Source organism: Dromaius novaehollandiae, chromosome 1, assembly GCF_036370855.1.
Source record: "Dromaius novaehollandiae isolate bDroNov1 chromosome 1, bDroNov1.hap1, whole genome shotgun sequence".
Classification (NCBI taxonomy): Eukaryota; Metazoa; Chordata; class Aves; order Casuariiformes; family Dromaiidae; genus Dromaius; species Dromaius novaehollandiae.
The window spans coordinates 63,834,756-63,849,977 of NC_088098.1; the positions used below are offsets into that span (position 1 = coordinate 63,834,756).

At 44.9% G+C, this 15,222-nt stretch overlaps 1 protein-coding gene across 1 annotated transcript in view; it reads right to left on the reverse strand.

Moving 5' to 3' along the window:
• Nucleotides 1-905: 905 nt before the first annotated feature.
• The window catches only part of WASHC1 (WASH complex subunit 1), a 39,262-nt gene continuing 24,945 nt past the window's right edge, over nt 906-15,222 (reverse strand). The window contains exons 4-6 of the mRNA XM_064514781.1: nt 6,520-6,631; nt 5,635-5,781; nt 906-1,046 (exon numbers count right to left, since the gene is read on the reverse strand). Of these exons, the coding sequence (XP_064370851.1) occupies nt 906-1,046; nt 5,635-5,781; nt 6,520-6,631 (400 nt within the window). The remainder of the gene's footprint in view (nt 1,047-5,634; nt 5,782-6,519; nt 6,632-15,222) is intronic.

Below are 15,222 nucleotides of genomic sequence, written 5' to 3' on the forward strand. Positions count from 1 at the left end.
GGCAGCCTTAGAGGTGAACAGCTCTCAGCTCACCCATGCAGGTGGAGCAGGGATGTCCCTCACAGTTTGCACATTCTGGACCCACTTCATCTCTCCAACCTATAGCCAGGAGCTCACCACCTCCCCCACTCTTGCCAGCCTAACTTCTACATTCATCCTAAAGCAACGCCCAGCTGCACAGCCACCATTTCCAGGCTCTACCCGCTTTCTCCTCAGCCTGGCATGAGCCCATCCAACAGTCTGCACCAGGACACCAGTCTCTCCTGGTGACATGATGCTCAAGGGGCAGGAGCAAAAGTGGGGTGGAGGAAAAAAACAGTGGCTCAGGGGAAAGAAGAGGAGGTTCAGTAGGTGAAAGCTCAAGAAGGGTGAACATAAAGAAGCCCTTCAGTATGGGCAGGAGGAAGAACCAAGAGGCAAAGCCCAACAGGAAGGGGATCTGCAGTTGAGGCAGTGGAGACACTAAAGCAGTGACAGTGGTAAAAGGCCCCTGTGAGTTACCATCAATCAGGAGAGGGTGCAGTGCCTAGGCAGACACACAAGGTAGAGAAGGGCAGGAGTAACAGCAGCTCTCTAGGCTGGAAAAAAATTATAGGGGGATGACAGGAAAATCTGAGAAAGGAAATCACAGACAGGAAGCACGAAGTTGAGTTGAGAAGCAGGTGAGTGGAGATCAGATGCAGACAAAACAACTCCTTCTACCCCAGTGGTGGAAGGGAGAAGAAAGAGTTGCTAGCCAGAAGCCAGTGGAGAGGTACCAAGCCCTGTCTTGTTGGGAGCCTAGTACACAAGGTACCCAGGAAGGCAAGGAGCTACTGCTGTCCCTGGGGTGGGCAGAGCTCCTCTGAGACACTGCAGGGGTGTGTGTTCCCACCCAGTGCCACAGCATGGCACTGCTCCAGCTCTCACAGGTTCTCTGTAGTGTTGAAGAGCAGCAGGGAGCTGAGGGAGCTGATGTTCCTGGGGAGGCTGCCAAGACCTTCTTCTGCATCATCCTCCTGGTGAATTTTGGTGCTCACGCACACAGGGAAGTACTTGAGTTTCTCCTGCAAAAAGACAGAAAACAGGTAGCAAGACACTATCAAAGCACAGCAGCTGCAACAGCTCTCCCCAGCCACCACAAGCCACACTGCTGGATCCACTGCATGGTCTGGGAATGCTACTGCTCCCCCTCCCCCTTTGAGCAAGGAAGCACACGGACAGCATCACAGTCCCACACATGCTGCTGGTGCCATGGATGGGTCATCTTGAACAGGTGCTTCTGTGGTAAGGATTCACCAGAGTGAAACAACCAATGAGGCTCTATAGCCAGAGACAGGGATCCAGCATCTCAGTCTACAAAGCCGTTTGCTACAGTGTCTCCAAGTGGGATATTCTAGAGCATTTGCAGGCAGGCAAGCCTTCCTCAAACATCTATACTGTGTCCCCTCTGCTGCCTTCAGCTGTTATTTCAGAGACTAATCCCACCTGTGGGGTATGCAGGAAAGGTGAAGGAAAAAGAGTTTAGGACAGAATGGTGCCTGCACTAGGCAAAAGATCGGGCAGAAGGGAGTGTGCAGAGGAGAACATGTGCCAGATGGTTCTGCAAAGCCTGAGGGATTTGCAGGAGTTTTCAACTCTAATGAACTGAAATCTCCTCTCTCTCAGTTCTAAAACTTCATGCATAATATATAGAACTCCCTTTAGAAAAGGGCTTATTACATCTGAACTGTTTGACTTTTATAGAGCACAGGAATTGCCACCCCAGATCAGACCATTCAGCTGGTATGACAGCACCTGCTGCCAGATGCTCTGGGGGATGCTGCTCAGTGCCCAGAACACATTTTGCTCTGTGCATCACACTAGAGTAAGGAGGGGAGTTAGTTCCTGAACCCAGAAACAGCCAGTTCTTCACAGTCTAAGAAACCACGAACCTTCATCCCAGACCCCTTTCTACTCCTTTCCTCAGCCCTTCCCCAATTCCTCTGTTCTTTCTTCTCAGAGAAAGAAGGATAAGCAGCAGCCTCACAGCTCCAAGCTGATAAATTCTCAGACCAGAAGACACCAGAGCACTAACCAAGGCAATCTGGCCACAAACTTAGTTTTCTTCTCTTGCCAGAAGATGATCAAGTGGGCTATTTCAAATACTGTCCACCGCTTCCTACTGCCTCTCTACTTCCAGTATCTCTACTCTGTCCCATTCTGAATCCTCTTCCCTCTTTGCACTTGTATGGGGAAAGTGGAGACTGTACTGCTGGTTCAGTTTTAACACCGTATCTCAGCAACATAAGCAGTTTCTGCTGACTGAAATTTCAGGCTTCAATTTGGTAGCCAGAAATCCTGGGAAATGGCTTAGTCACAGCTCAGTTAATCCACTAAGAGTTTGTATGGTGCTCTGAGCCCATAAAGTGCTATAAGAAAAGAGCTGGGAGGTTTTTTTTGTTTTTTGTTTTTTTTTTTAAATAATGAGTTCCAACTTGTGAAAAATATACTCAAATTAACATCTTGAATTTTTGCTGCAGCAGCAAGTAGTCAAAAATATATAGTTATTTAGAGACTGCAGAGGGAGAGATTCAGAAATAAAGGTTCTTTTGATCATTAATATTCATTTCCCAATGTTTAACTTCTAAGCATGAGGGAGTACTGACACTTTTGCTGGAATTGTTCACACACACTTAGCCCAAGAGCCATATTTTTTTTTTTTTAATTCTCTCCTTGTAGATTTCAATTAGTACTGGAAGACTGCGTGTCACTAAGGGTGAAGTGAGACACCAGCTATTACCTACATTTACTTCTAAGACTAATTTAAGGCAGCTGTAAAAGCACTAAACATAAGTATCACTTTGAACGTGAGGTTCTATATAATCCTTTTCATATAAATACTACCAAAGTACTAGTCTTACTCAAATACCTACTTCTGTTTTGAAATTCAGAATAGCTGTATACCATCAACATCATGCAACTGTGAGTTCCACAAGTTAACATGTCATTTAGAAATGAGTTTTCTTCTAGTGACATTGAAGACCCTAAGCCGAAAGTTCAGCAACTTCAATATACTGAAGTCATGGGGGGCTCCTGAGTGCTATACACCTGGCAGAATTGGTGGTTCAACAACTGGCAGGATCACACTCCTAAATATGCTGCATTTCCAGCATTTTTTCCCATAAGAGCCAAAGATTTAAAATATATAAAGTCATCCTGGTTCTTAAGTTTAGCTAACATCCACTCTTGTTAAGGGAGTTTGGGTGATGTATCAGTAACCCCATTCCCTCTCATGCTAACAGAGTGCTGAGGCTAGCAGGACAAGCACTTGAGGGTTAGGAAGTGTCAGAAAGCTGGTTCAGCTTCCCCATACCCATCGTGAGCTCTGAAAGAGGCAGAATTCACAAGGACATGTTTAGTTACCAGTATTTCAGAAGACTATCAAGATTACGGTAGTGGTGGATTGCAAGTTTTGCTTGGACCTCTTCCAAACCCCAGAAAGGCCACTTCTCCCACACCCTGGTGGAAACCCCCCACACCTCCCAGCCTCCAGAGAGGCGGCTGCAGCACTCGCAAACAGCTCCCACCTGCAAACACAGCATCCAACATCTGAAAAGCCCAACTGAGCTACAGCTGACTCACAGTTTAGTACAGCCTAGCTTCTACCACAGCAATGTGCAAAGCAAGTGAGTTAGGCTTGCTATAAGGTCCTCTCTCTGGGATTCTTATCCTTAAGTGCTTGTCTTACCAACCCAAACACTGTCATAATAGCTGAGTTTATTTGCTTGGGGTTGGGAGGGGAAAGGAAAATATCCTGGAAGGGAGGCTTTTTAAAATAATAAAATCACAGCACTACATACATTTCTAACTCTACCACTGTCCCTCCAGAGCACAAACCCTCAGCATCCAGCACAGGCACCACTTCTCTTAAACTGACAAAAGCAGAGCTTGCTTTCCTGGTGGGGTACGTGTGTGTGAAGTTAGCAAAGGCCACTGTGACTGCTCCCAGCAAAGAGTCCCTTGTTGGGAGTGAAAACAGGCAGAGAGCCTCTGCTGAAAGCCCTGAATAATTGAGGAGGGCGTAAATGCAGACATTAGACTTCCCTCTGTCACATTTCATTACTGCAAGGCACATCAGGCTCCTTACTCAGCTATGGACAAGAGCAGCCTGTCCCCCTGGAACACGATCAGTGCTTGGCCACATCAAGTCCCACTCAGCTCACCAACTGATGCTCACACAGGCCCTTCTATCATTCATAAGCTGACAGCCACTTGCTGGCACAGCAGCATTGCTCTACCCCATGCTCCCATGGAAGAGTTGCAGTTCCACAAAAGAGTTGCAGAAGATGTGTTTGAGCTAGGCAAGAGTAACAAAACCACTGCATGAGGTAGGGTGAGCAGGGAGAAGCCAACAAAGTCAGAGACCCAAGAAAACTCAATCCCAAAGGAGAATCCAGGGAAACGGGTCTCCCCTAGCTGGCCAGCAGGAGGTCCCATGCAACTGTGCCCTGGGCTACTGCCTGGGCTTGAAAGAACTACAAACTCCACTTCAGTCTGCTGGCTGTCCATCTGGCCAGCAACTCCACTCTCCTGGCCTGGCTGAAATATTCATAACTACCTCACTGTAAAGAGGTCTCAATTCCATTAAAAACTCAGGAAAGTTTTGTGTGATGAATTTTTCAGTGGCAGCTTTATTTTTGAGCCAGGGCATACAAGAGAGGAGACAGGAAGTCTCTTTAGGGGTGGAAAGCAGGGAAGTTGTCCAGCTGATCCTGTCATGAAGAGCACATCTGCTACACCTGGCACTGTACATACACAACATCTTTTGAACACAATGCCTCTTCCTCCCTTTCTTCCAACCCTGGTAAGAGAGCGTTGACCCAAATTGGAGAATCCCTTGGCAGCATCTCTTGCAAAGCTTACAACTTCTAAGATCTTCTTAAGAGGACTCTCTTTGCCACTCAATCCACAGGCTAAAAGGGAACTCTATACTTCAGCTCCTCCTTCAGCAACACCAGTTACAGACATATGTGCTATGGGATCACTTAGAACTCCCAACTGTGCTGGGTAGTGAGAGATTCAGGTCGTATCTGAAGAGCTTGCAACCTACAATAGTTGAAGGCAAGGCATAGGACAAGCAAGACAGAAACAGAAGATGTAAAAAAGGAAAATGACCTTTCTACATCCCCACGTCACAAAACTTAGCTGGGAAACAGCTAGGGACAATATCCAAGTGTAATCCTTTCCTGGAACAGGAAAAATGCTCCAGCATCTTCTTTTTCTCCTCACACACTCACAAGTATCTTTCCCTTCTCACCATTGCTGTATAACAGAGAGCCTTCAGAAGCTATTTTTCAGATGAGCATCAGCCTGATCCCAGCTGCCTTGCTATGCACAGCCAAAGTCTTAAGCAGACCCAGCAGCAGCCACTAGCACTATTGCAGGAAACAATCACGTTTAAGAAAACAGAACTACTCTAGTGAGTCTGAGGCACTCAGAGCAGCCAGTCATCCATAGCCAAGGTCTTGTGCTGACACAGGCTTCAAAACAGCAGCTCTGCAAGCTTCCCAGCCCATTCTCACACACAACCCGACAGGTCACACTGAAAATACAACAGATATTCTGCCCCTGGCCTATGTCCTAGGTCTCAAGGTCTGTTCTCTTCTTCCTTACCTGCAGGGATTTCTCATCCAGCATTCGGTGTTTGCCCTGAATCTTGTGTCTTGGCCATTTCTGTTTAGCTGGGTCCTCTGCGCCAGCAAAAATTGAGCTGTACTCCTGCAATCGGTCAGGGGCAGGATACTTAGCACTGGAAAATACCTGTAGGGAGACAAGGAGGAACTGAAAAAATCCCAACAACTAAGCAATCCTACACTACAGAAACACAAGGAGCCTAACATACAACTTGTTGCATACAACCTGCACTGCCAGCAGGAATGGACAGCCTTGCTTTGGAGTCAACAGGCTCCTAAGGGCTATCTGCATGGACCTGATCATGCATGGGCTGTCACTTTTGAAAGTCCACGTGCCAGAACTTCTCTCTGTAGAAGTACTAGGAGGTCATAGGCAAAAAGGCTTCCACTGACAGGAAAGGAAGTGTAGACACTGTAATAAATGGAGCAAGAAAGGGGAAAGGAGGATTTTCCCTAGAGTTTTGTTTGGCTCAACAGGATTAACATGCACTGAAGGGAAGGCTCTCCAACAACTCCCGTGCAAGTAGCTAAATGGCTAACAGACTGAAATGAGAGGCTGTCGGGTTTAGCACAGCACACGCCTTTTCTCTTTCTCAAATAGCTGTTTTGGCAGCAACTTATATAGGCCTTTTAAGTCCAGAAGATGTGCAGTTCATCGGTCTAAAAACTCATCAATTGGCCAAGTCAGGAAGAGGATTCTGATCATAGCTCCTGCTCAGCAGCAAGGCAGAGAGGTGAACAGGCTGCAATTGGGGAAGCCAAGCACCTGCTCTGCAGAGTTCATATCATGAGCACAGAGGGAAGGTGGAAGGTAGAAGGGAGGCTACATAGTCTTCAAAGGCCAGCTATCAACTGTGGTCACTACCTTAATAGCCTTCTTGCTGCCCTTTATCTTCTCAATCTTTGCTTGGGCGAGCGTGACTCTCTCACTGATTGTCTGAAGCTGCGTCCGGCTGGCCTCCACCCGCTGAGAGATCCTAAGGAGCAAGCATATTTCTTAAGGGTAAGAGCCAACGATTTTTATGCAACAGCCAGGGCCCAAGCTTGAGGGGAAGGATATGAATCTCAGTGGTTTGGATTGTTTCGTATGGTAAGATTAGTACTGGCTGAGATACACTTATTCTTGGTCCCACAGAGTTTTCTATACTCTAACATGAAACTAAGTTTAGCCTGCGACTCACAGCACAACATTCCCCTCTCTGTTTGAGGCAAGGTAGAGAAAGTTGGAGAGCTGCAAGCCCTACACCTCATTACATATACTGCTAACAATAAGGCCACAGCTAGTATCAGCTGCCAACACATTTTTAATAAAAACGATCTGTTGAAAATGAAAGGCGGCATACACTAATGAGCTGAGTTCAGGACGCACAGGGCCCATCCTATTCTCTGCTCTACCAGCAGCTTGTTGCATGACTTTTGCCACACTGCTTCACAGTTTTGTGCTTCAGTTTCCACAACAGTAAAACAACATTAGGTCCTCGTTTGGAGTAATAATGCACACTAACTTGCATAATTTCTGCATTATTAGATCAGCAATAAAAATGCTTTGGGACTGAGAGATAAAAAGCATTCTGAAACAGCAGGCGATAGCAGTTACTGGTTAAGCACTTCTGCATTGACCAAGTGGACACACTCCCTTCCCAGAAAGCTTTCAGTGGACACCTTGCAACTATGGGTAGGACTGAAACCACCATCACACTGCACACGCTACTGTGCTGAGGAAACTGCTACAGAGGCTCAGCCCAGTGGCCAGGAGAGGCATCAGGACCAGACATCGACATCAGGACCAGACATCGACATCAGGACCAGACATCGACATCAGGACCAGACATCGACATCAGGACCAGACATCGACATCAGGACAACTACAGAGTTGCCTGCTCAGGAAAGACCTTTCTTCCCCTCACATAACTAGTAGGTACTCCCTAGCTTCAAACTCAAAGACTGACAATTGTTTTGAATCCTCACTCCTCTTTATGAAAACAGCAAAGAATACTTTTTTGGCTATATGATCTATTGGAAGAGCTAGTACTCCACTTTAACAACATTTTGTAGGAATGAGTTCCAGAGGATCATCTTATGCATGTAAAACTCAATCTGAGGTATTATCGTTAACTTTCACCAAAGGTCCCTCTTTGCTTTGAAGTAGTGAGCCCCCAAGTTTTTTTCATTCTATTTGTATAATTCCTTCTAGCAACCAATTTGACACCAGCAATGATCCGTGATTCCCATTTTCAAATTGTACTAAACCTGTCTTTTCAAGTATTTTCACTTGGTGCAACACATTCACTGTTACAGTAAAAAAGGGCCCTCTTTAGTTGTATGTAGTGAAAAAACAGTAAGTGGCAGCAGCCTATTCACCTAGTATCATTTGAAAAACCTCAATTTCTTGCTCTGAACAGCCTCAAGTGTTTTGTTTGTTCATAAGCATGCTCCCCTCTCTCTGGAGGCATGAAAGTCCTTCCCTAGGCATACAGCAGGAGAGCAAATCACCTGTTCTACTTTATTTTTTTTTGGAGTGGGAGATGAGCAAAACTGAAGCTCATGTGATCCTGCCTCACAGTATTCTTCTCCATTTCTCCATCCTTTTATTTTAAATAAATCCCAACAGCTTGTATTTTGTACCAGCACTAAGTACAAATCTGTTCATGGTTCTCTTCCTACACCCTCCCTCTGTCTTAACAGAGTAGGGCCATATCACTTATACACTTGATAGGTTCTCAGAGTAGTTTAAGTTGTTCCTTTCGGTGTGCATTTCCTAGCACTTGTCTGCAGCAATTTCATGTGTCACAAGGTCATCTCATTGCTTAGTTCTGTTAAAGTATGAGACACTTCAGAAGGATCTAAGTCTTCCCTAACTGCTCCCCCCATCAAATTTTCCCACCTCACAGTTCATCTTTTTTCTAGATGTTTCATAATTGCATTGATTGACACTATTAGCACTATTCCTGGGGGCCCCCTGCATATTTTTACTTCCTTAAAAGCAGAAAACAATTTACTTCCTTAAAAGCAGAAAACAATTGATCATTTATTTCTGCTTTGCTCCTTGTCCTCAAATCCATGCGACTTTCCCTCTCAGCTATGAGTAACCTCTTTCCATTAGCAGTTTTCTAGAACTCAAAGCATTCCTGAAATTCCAATAAAAGCAGGATACCAATTGCCTTTTAGCCACTACTCTGCTGACTCCCAGATGCAATTATCAGGGGCCAACAAGGCATACATTTCTCTCCCAGAAGGACAAGTTAAGCAAATAGTCACCCAAGCTCAGGCCTGAAAACCAGTTAGTGTTCTCCTCCTTCCTACCCCATGAATTTGGGCAGGTGGAATGAGATGGTCAAATGCTCCCTTTCCTATCCCACATTATCACTGCTGCTTCATTGGGTATCCCCCCTTCTCCCACACTCACTCCCTCTCCAGCTGTGAAGAGCAAAGGAGCTTTTACAACACATACCCAGTCCCAAAACTGAGCACCACAGAGCACCTCTGCAAGTGGCACTGCAAACAACCGAAGGAGACTCAGAGCAAAGCTACTCTGTGGCGGGCAACAGGCCAGTCTCAGAAGGCCCGTTCTGCCACAATCTTGTCAAGATCCAACATTTAAGATGTCTGCAGCATGAGATACATTCCAAATTCTCTACTTATTTTAATGCACAGAAGCATGGCAAGAGCTGGTTTACAGATAATTTGTGCTTTAGAGATGCTCATAACTGTCCACTCCTCAGATTCTAGAGGGATGAAGAATCCCAGTTATCTTTACCTGTCACCCCTAACCACTTCCACATTTACCATCCATCCTACTAGACATCTGGTTGAAGGGAGGAACAGTACCACAACTCCCTTTGTGCCCCCAAACACAGGCAATGTGTTGGCTATTACAAAGTGCTCCTCGCTGCTAGGTTACTAATGCCTCCCATACTGCATGGATGGCAAGAGAAGAACACAAAGCAAAACAGCTCTGAGCCCATAGGGCCACGTACATCCTGCTCATTTAAGGTTTGCTGGAACCACTCTTAAAAATTAGGCATCCCTAAAAAAACAGACTGTGACTGACCATTACTGTGTAATTAACCCTTTACCCTCTGTCCTAGCTGTAACAGTAATGCTGCGTCCAGAAGGGAGGACATTTGTAGCTTCATCCATCCATACTATGCCCCCACCGCCCCCCCACAAAATCAAGAGTGATTGCATTCACCCAAAGCCAGACAATATCAGCCAGCCAGCCAGCCCTCAGCACAAGCTGGGGAAGCTGTCCAGAACTAGCTCAAGTGTTTCAAATCATTACAGCTATTCCCAGCAGCACCTTGCACTTTCTCCTGTGATTTCCTACCCTAGGATTAGCCAGGTCTAATCCCACCAAGTTTAGGAGATCTGCCAAAACCCTTCATCTGCTGTGGTATAGATGCAGGCATACAGCACAGAAGGAATACATACAAGCCTAAGAATTAATCTATTTGTTGCTGACCAGGGTAGCTATGAAAAATGACTAAGCCCCCTCAATCCAACTAATCCATCAAATTCCCATCATGTGTACAGGGTCCTAAAAACGAATGACTTATGCATGTGCAGTTCAAATTATAGCCGTGTATGTTAGTTTAAAAAGACAATGTACTATACAGATACTAAAAAAAGAACACATAAAAAAAGACTCATATTCAAGGGTCCTCCAGCAACTTCAGTATTTCTACTGCTGTGGAAACTGAACTTACACCAAGGAGTCACCTTGGTGTTTGCAAGGAGGGGAAACATGAAGGGATGGAGAGGTCTGCTCCCAAGGATTTCAGCGGCTAAGTGTTTGAAGCAGGGCTGCATTCAGACTTCAGCCTCCATTTAATAAGTGAGTTTTATCTGAAAGACAATTGCACGAAGGGCAGGAGGGGTAAGCGTTAATAAAACGGCCCACCTATTGCCCCTCAGAATCCTTGTGCTCAGACAGTGGAGAATGCTATTAGCATCTGAACCTACCCTATGCCTATCCTATTAGTCATCACTGGGTTATTTTGCTCTCGGTGCTCTTTTCTGCTTGAGAAACTCCTTTAGTTAGATTCAATGCGACTTCGGAGTTGCAAAGAAGGAGCAGGCAGGCAGCGACAACCTTTGGCAGTATGCATGCTCTGGAACAAGTGAAAAGGGGGCCCACAAAAGGCAGAATATACCACCTGCCTTCAAATCCTGGGCACAGAGCCAAACCAACCTTCCCCTCCCAGTGCTTTTCTTTGGGGAAGTAATACATACAGTAGATTAAATCTATCTAGTGGATTATCTTTAAATCCATGCAGACTTTTTTTTTAATTTATGCAGATATTAAAGCCAATCTTTCAGCTGCTTTGACTCAAGCTTTCACATTCTCTGACACTCTGAACTCTTTCTGCAGTCAAGGCCTTCTCCCCCTCTCCCTCAGCTTGGATCTCATTTCTCTTAACACCCTCCTCACTGCCCTGAGCTCCCATCCCTTTTAGTTGACTCCCTTGCAACAGCCCCAGTAGCTCTCAGGAATACTTCTTCTGACCTCACCAGCTCCCTTACCAGCTCTGCCTCTTCTATCCCACCTGAAGCCACAGAGCAGATCATTTCCTGTTATCTCCTTATGACTCCTCTGATAATCCTCACACTTGGACAGTTACTGGAAGACCTCCTATGTTGCATGTGTGTCTGCTCATAGGGGAAGAATGATTGCTCTCTTATTCCCACAGGGACAAGACTTGAGGCACCAGGAAGCTGGCATCCAGGACACTGGATACAGCCTGTAAATTGCCAGCACAAATGATAATCCTATATTCCTTTGAGGGTCTCCCAGCACACCAAAATGCCAAAAAAGCAATGTGATTTTCATTATCCGTATTTGATCAGACAAGATTAGAAACAAGTTTAAAATAAGAGGAGGTTTGAAGGCAGGCTGATGGACTCCCCGAAGTGTGGCTGAGCAAAGCAGTTTGAAGAATGACAGAATTCAGCTGGAGGGGGGCATCACAGCATACAGGAACTGTGGCACTGAGTGTGCACATCACCCAAAAGTGATGGGGATTACAGAACTGGGGGGAGGGACTGGAGGGGGGAAGAGAAGAGATGAGCTTCATACCAAGGTGAATGAGAAAGGCAAGGCAGCAGAGGCTGGAAGCAGACCTCTCTGGAATACCAAAGAACTTCAATTTCACGTCTGAAGTACAAAAGTAAGTGATCAGCCAAGGAGAAAGAACATTACAAAGCAGAATGAGAAATGAAGTTGCACAGGAGGATAAAGGAGCTGGAGTATTAAATGACTTTTTCCTTAAAAGAGGCCTGTACACAACCACAGTAAGTCAGGCTTCTGGTCTCCTCCCAGCTTAGGCTCCAGCCCTGAGGGTTTTCAGGGAGATGCTCACATACCTGTTCTAAACTTCTAGGTACGTGCAATAAGTTTGTCCTACAAACCTTTGGCTTTTTTCCTAAAAGTCAAGCTGCCTTTTCCTACCAACAAGTGCTTTTATTCAATTTCTTCCTTACTGCAGAAGGTATGAATTAGAAGGGACTGAGTTTATGGCTCTTGTAGAGTCTACGAATGTAATAAAATACAAGTGGCCTAGTGCTGGAGCAGGGTAACAACGGCTGGCTGCCACTGATCCTTCCACAACACCAATGTCAAGATCAGCAAGATACCATTACTGATAAGCGAGGTACAATTAAACCTCCAGGACAAGATTCAGTGGGTTTCCAAGAGCGAGAAAACCAACAGTGAGGTGAGGAGACACTAGCTCCTAGGGGAAGACAGACCTCATCCCATGATGAAAGCATTAGAACAAGGGTGGTGCAGAGGGAGCTAATTGCCCATCCTTCTTCTCAGGCTACAGAGCCCCTTCCCTATGCACTTCTCTCCTTGGATCTGCAGACATGTGGCAGCTCTTTTCTGGCTTTATGCTGCAGAGAATGAGAAAAGATCAAACTTTTTCAACTTAAGTTTTGTGAGAATCCTCTGGAAAAAAGGCCATGAACTTTTACGGCTCCTCAAGCTGCTGAAGTCATGGGGAAACATCAGTGCATCACCCTTGGTACCCATAACTCAAGACTTAAGTCCACGAGGCTGAAACAGGCCTACAGAGCTGGGCTAGACTATCTAAGTGTATTCTGGCTGGCTAACAAAGGATAATATTTTATGAGACACTGGAGTGTGCTTTACAACAACCTTACCGCACACAGATGTCATTACACACAGTGGTGGGCCAGCAGCAATGACGGCATGGTCAGAAATGGGTTCTAAGAAGCCTGAGCCCCACTCTCACCACCCATCGACACCACCTCCGCCCCAGCAGCCACCAACAACTTAAGATAAAGATGGTGAGAGAAAAAGAAAAGCTGATAAGACATCTACAGTTTACAGCAATCCAGGAAAGCATTCAAAGTCAGTTCACAAAGGCAATTCACCTCATAAGTTTGAAAGGCACAAAGCATAAGTGCAAGCTTTAACAAAAAGCCAAGCAAGTTCAATCACTCAAAGAAAAATCAACTTGTTTGCCTTCTGCTCTTCTCTCTCCTTCATATTTAAGCAGTTTTTTAAAGTCTTATTTCATGTTTGAGTAAGTGTAATCAGAAACTGTCATCTTACACCTTCCTTGACAGAAAGAAATCCCTAGTGAGATAGCATAATCAACTTCCTCCATTAAGGGTTTGGGTATTATACTAATTAATGTTTATCATACTTTGATTGCTCCTTGAGTCTGATTTGCAGGTGTTTCAGCATGCGTATATCGCTCCAATCCTGCAATGCCAAACTGCTTTTCAGATTGGAGGGTGATCAAGGTTGTCAGGTTATCCTCAGCATGATCTGGTATGCACCACTCTCCAGAGGTCATGTTCTCACTCAAAAATAATTTCATTTTGATTTTGAATCTCTCATTTCACAAGGTGTTCCCACCATCGTGAATTAAATTTATGTAAAACTGAAAACCATTACAATTTTGAACTATCCTTACAACACCTTCCCCCACATCCCCTGCAGCACTGTTCTCTTCCCCAGAAAAAACAGCTTCTCCTTTAAGGTCACAAACAATGTCTTCTAACCTTTACATTTGTCTCCCACCACTGACTGATCTAAAAGTGGATAGGCTTTCCTTTCTTTAGACAAAATGTATAGCAAGTTGGAAGATTGTATTTTTGAACAAATTGCATGATTAGATCCTTTAGCTTAACCTTACAGGATACTTTTGGTCAAACTACTTCTCCATGAACAGCGTTATGATATATAAACAAAATAGGTTCTACCTCAAGGCGACAGCTTTTGGGAAAGATGGTCTATAAGATGTACATGGGAAATAAAATGGTTCTCCTACCAATACCGCTAGAGTTTCATAGGTGACCTTTCTAGTTCCTCCACTGGCAGCATGGAGATGGATACTGAAGAATGCTATGAAGCTGTGTTCCGGAATAACAGCCGTGAAAATAATCTTGAGATATTAGACAGAAGATGGCTGAAGTAGTAGTAACCGGTTTGTGCATTTATATAGTCTTAACTCATCCTTGCAAAACTCTCACGAGTACTTATTACTACAAAACAGTGTGTTAGTGAGCAATCTTAACAGTGGGGGGTTGATTTAAGTCACTGTTGAAAGAAAGGTTTCTTCCTGTTCACAGTATTTTGCAAGACTGTCACAAGTAAATTACCAAATTCTTTCCAATCTGCTTGAAGTTGTGGACCATATTTGGCAAATGGCTTGAGAAGGTGTTGTGGCACCTTTTAACCTTAAGTTAATCAACTGTGCATACAAACGTTAGGTTTCTCTTGCTCCTTTCTCACATTAGCTCCTTTCTCAGAACAGCCCAAGATTTTCCCCCCTGTCCCCAAAGAACAGAAAATGTGTATCACCACATACAGTCACAGGAAATCTAAGTAGTGGGGAAATACCCAGGCAACCCTGTAGTGAATGATACCTGGGAGTAGTGGGAGCCAACACCTTTAAAAGGGTTTCATCTTCCTCTGGATCTCTGAGTGTAAAAGAAACTCCTACCCAGCCTTCATTTGGACAGCTTGTCTGATTTTACACAACCAACTCTTCCGTTACTACTTTCCTCTTAAACAACATTAGACTCCATATTTCTCATCAGCAGGAGTCAGAAAAGACAGATCACCCAGGATTTAAACATCTCCAAGTGGGATTGGGAAAGACAGAAAAGTATGGGCCACCAGCCAGTATCTTCTGGGCTATAACTGAAGGTAGCAACTGAAGGAGCCAAGCACAGACAAGCCTACAGCAGCTACCTCAGCCCTTTTAGCCTCTCTGCCTCCCTTCAACCAAAGATGCCTTGCTGCCTCAACACAATCGTGTGGGAAGGAAGAGCGACATTTGCAGTCCCTTTCTTCCTGCCAGCAAGCAGTCCACACTCACTCAACAGTGCAGGACAAGAGGACAGGCTGCTTTGTAGCAGAAGATCAGGAAGTGCCTTTTCATTCCCAGCTTTCCCCCATACCTTCTAAATGATTTTAAATCAATTTTCTTGACTGAGGTAAACATCAACCACTTTTCTAAGTGTGTTAAGAGCTGATTTAATGAACATCCCTGAAGAGTCTACTACATCGGCTATACTAAAGTAAAGCTGAACA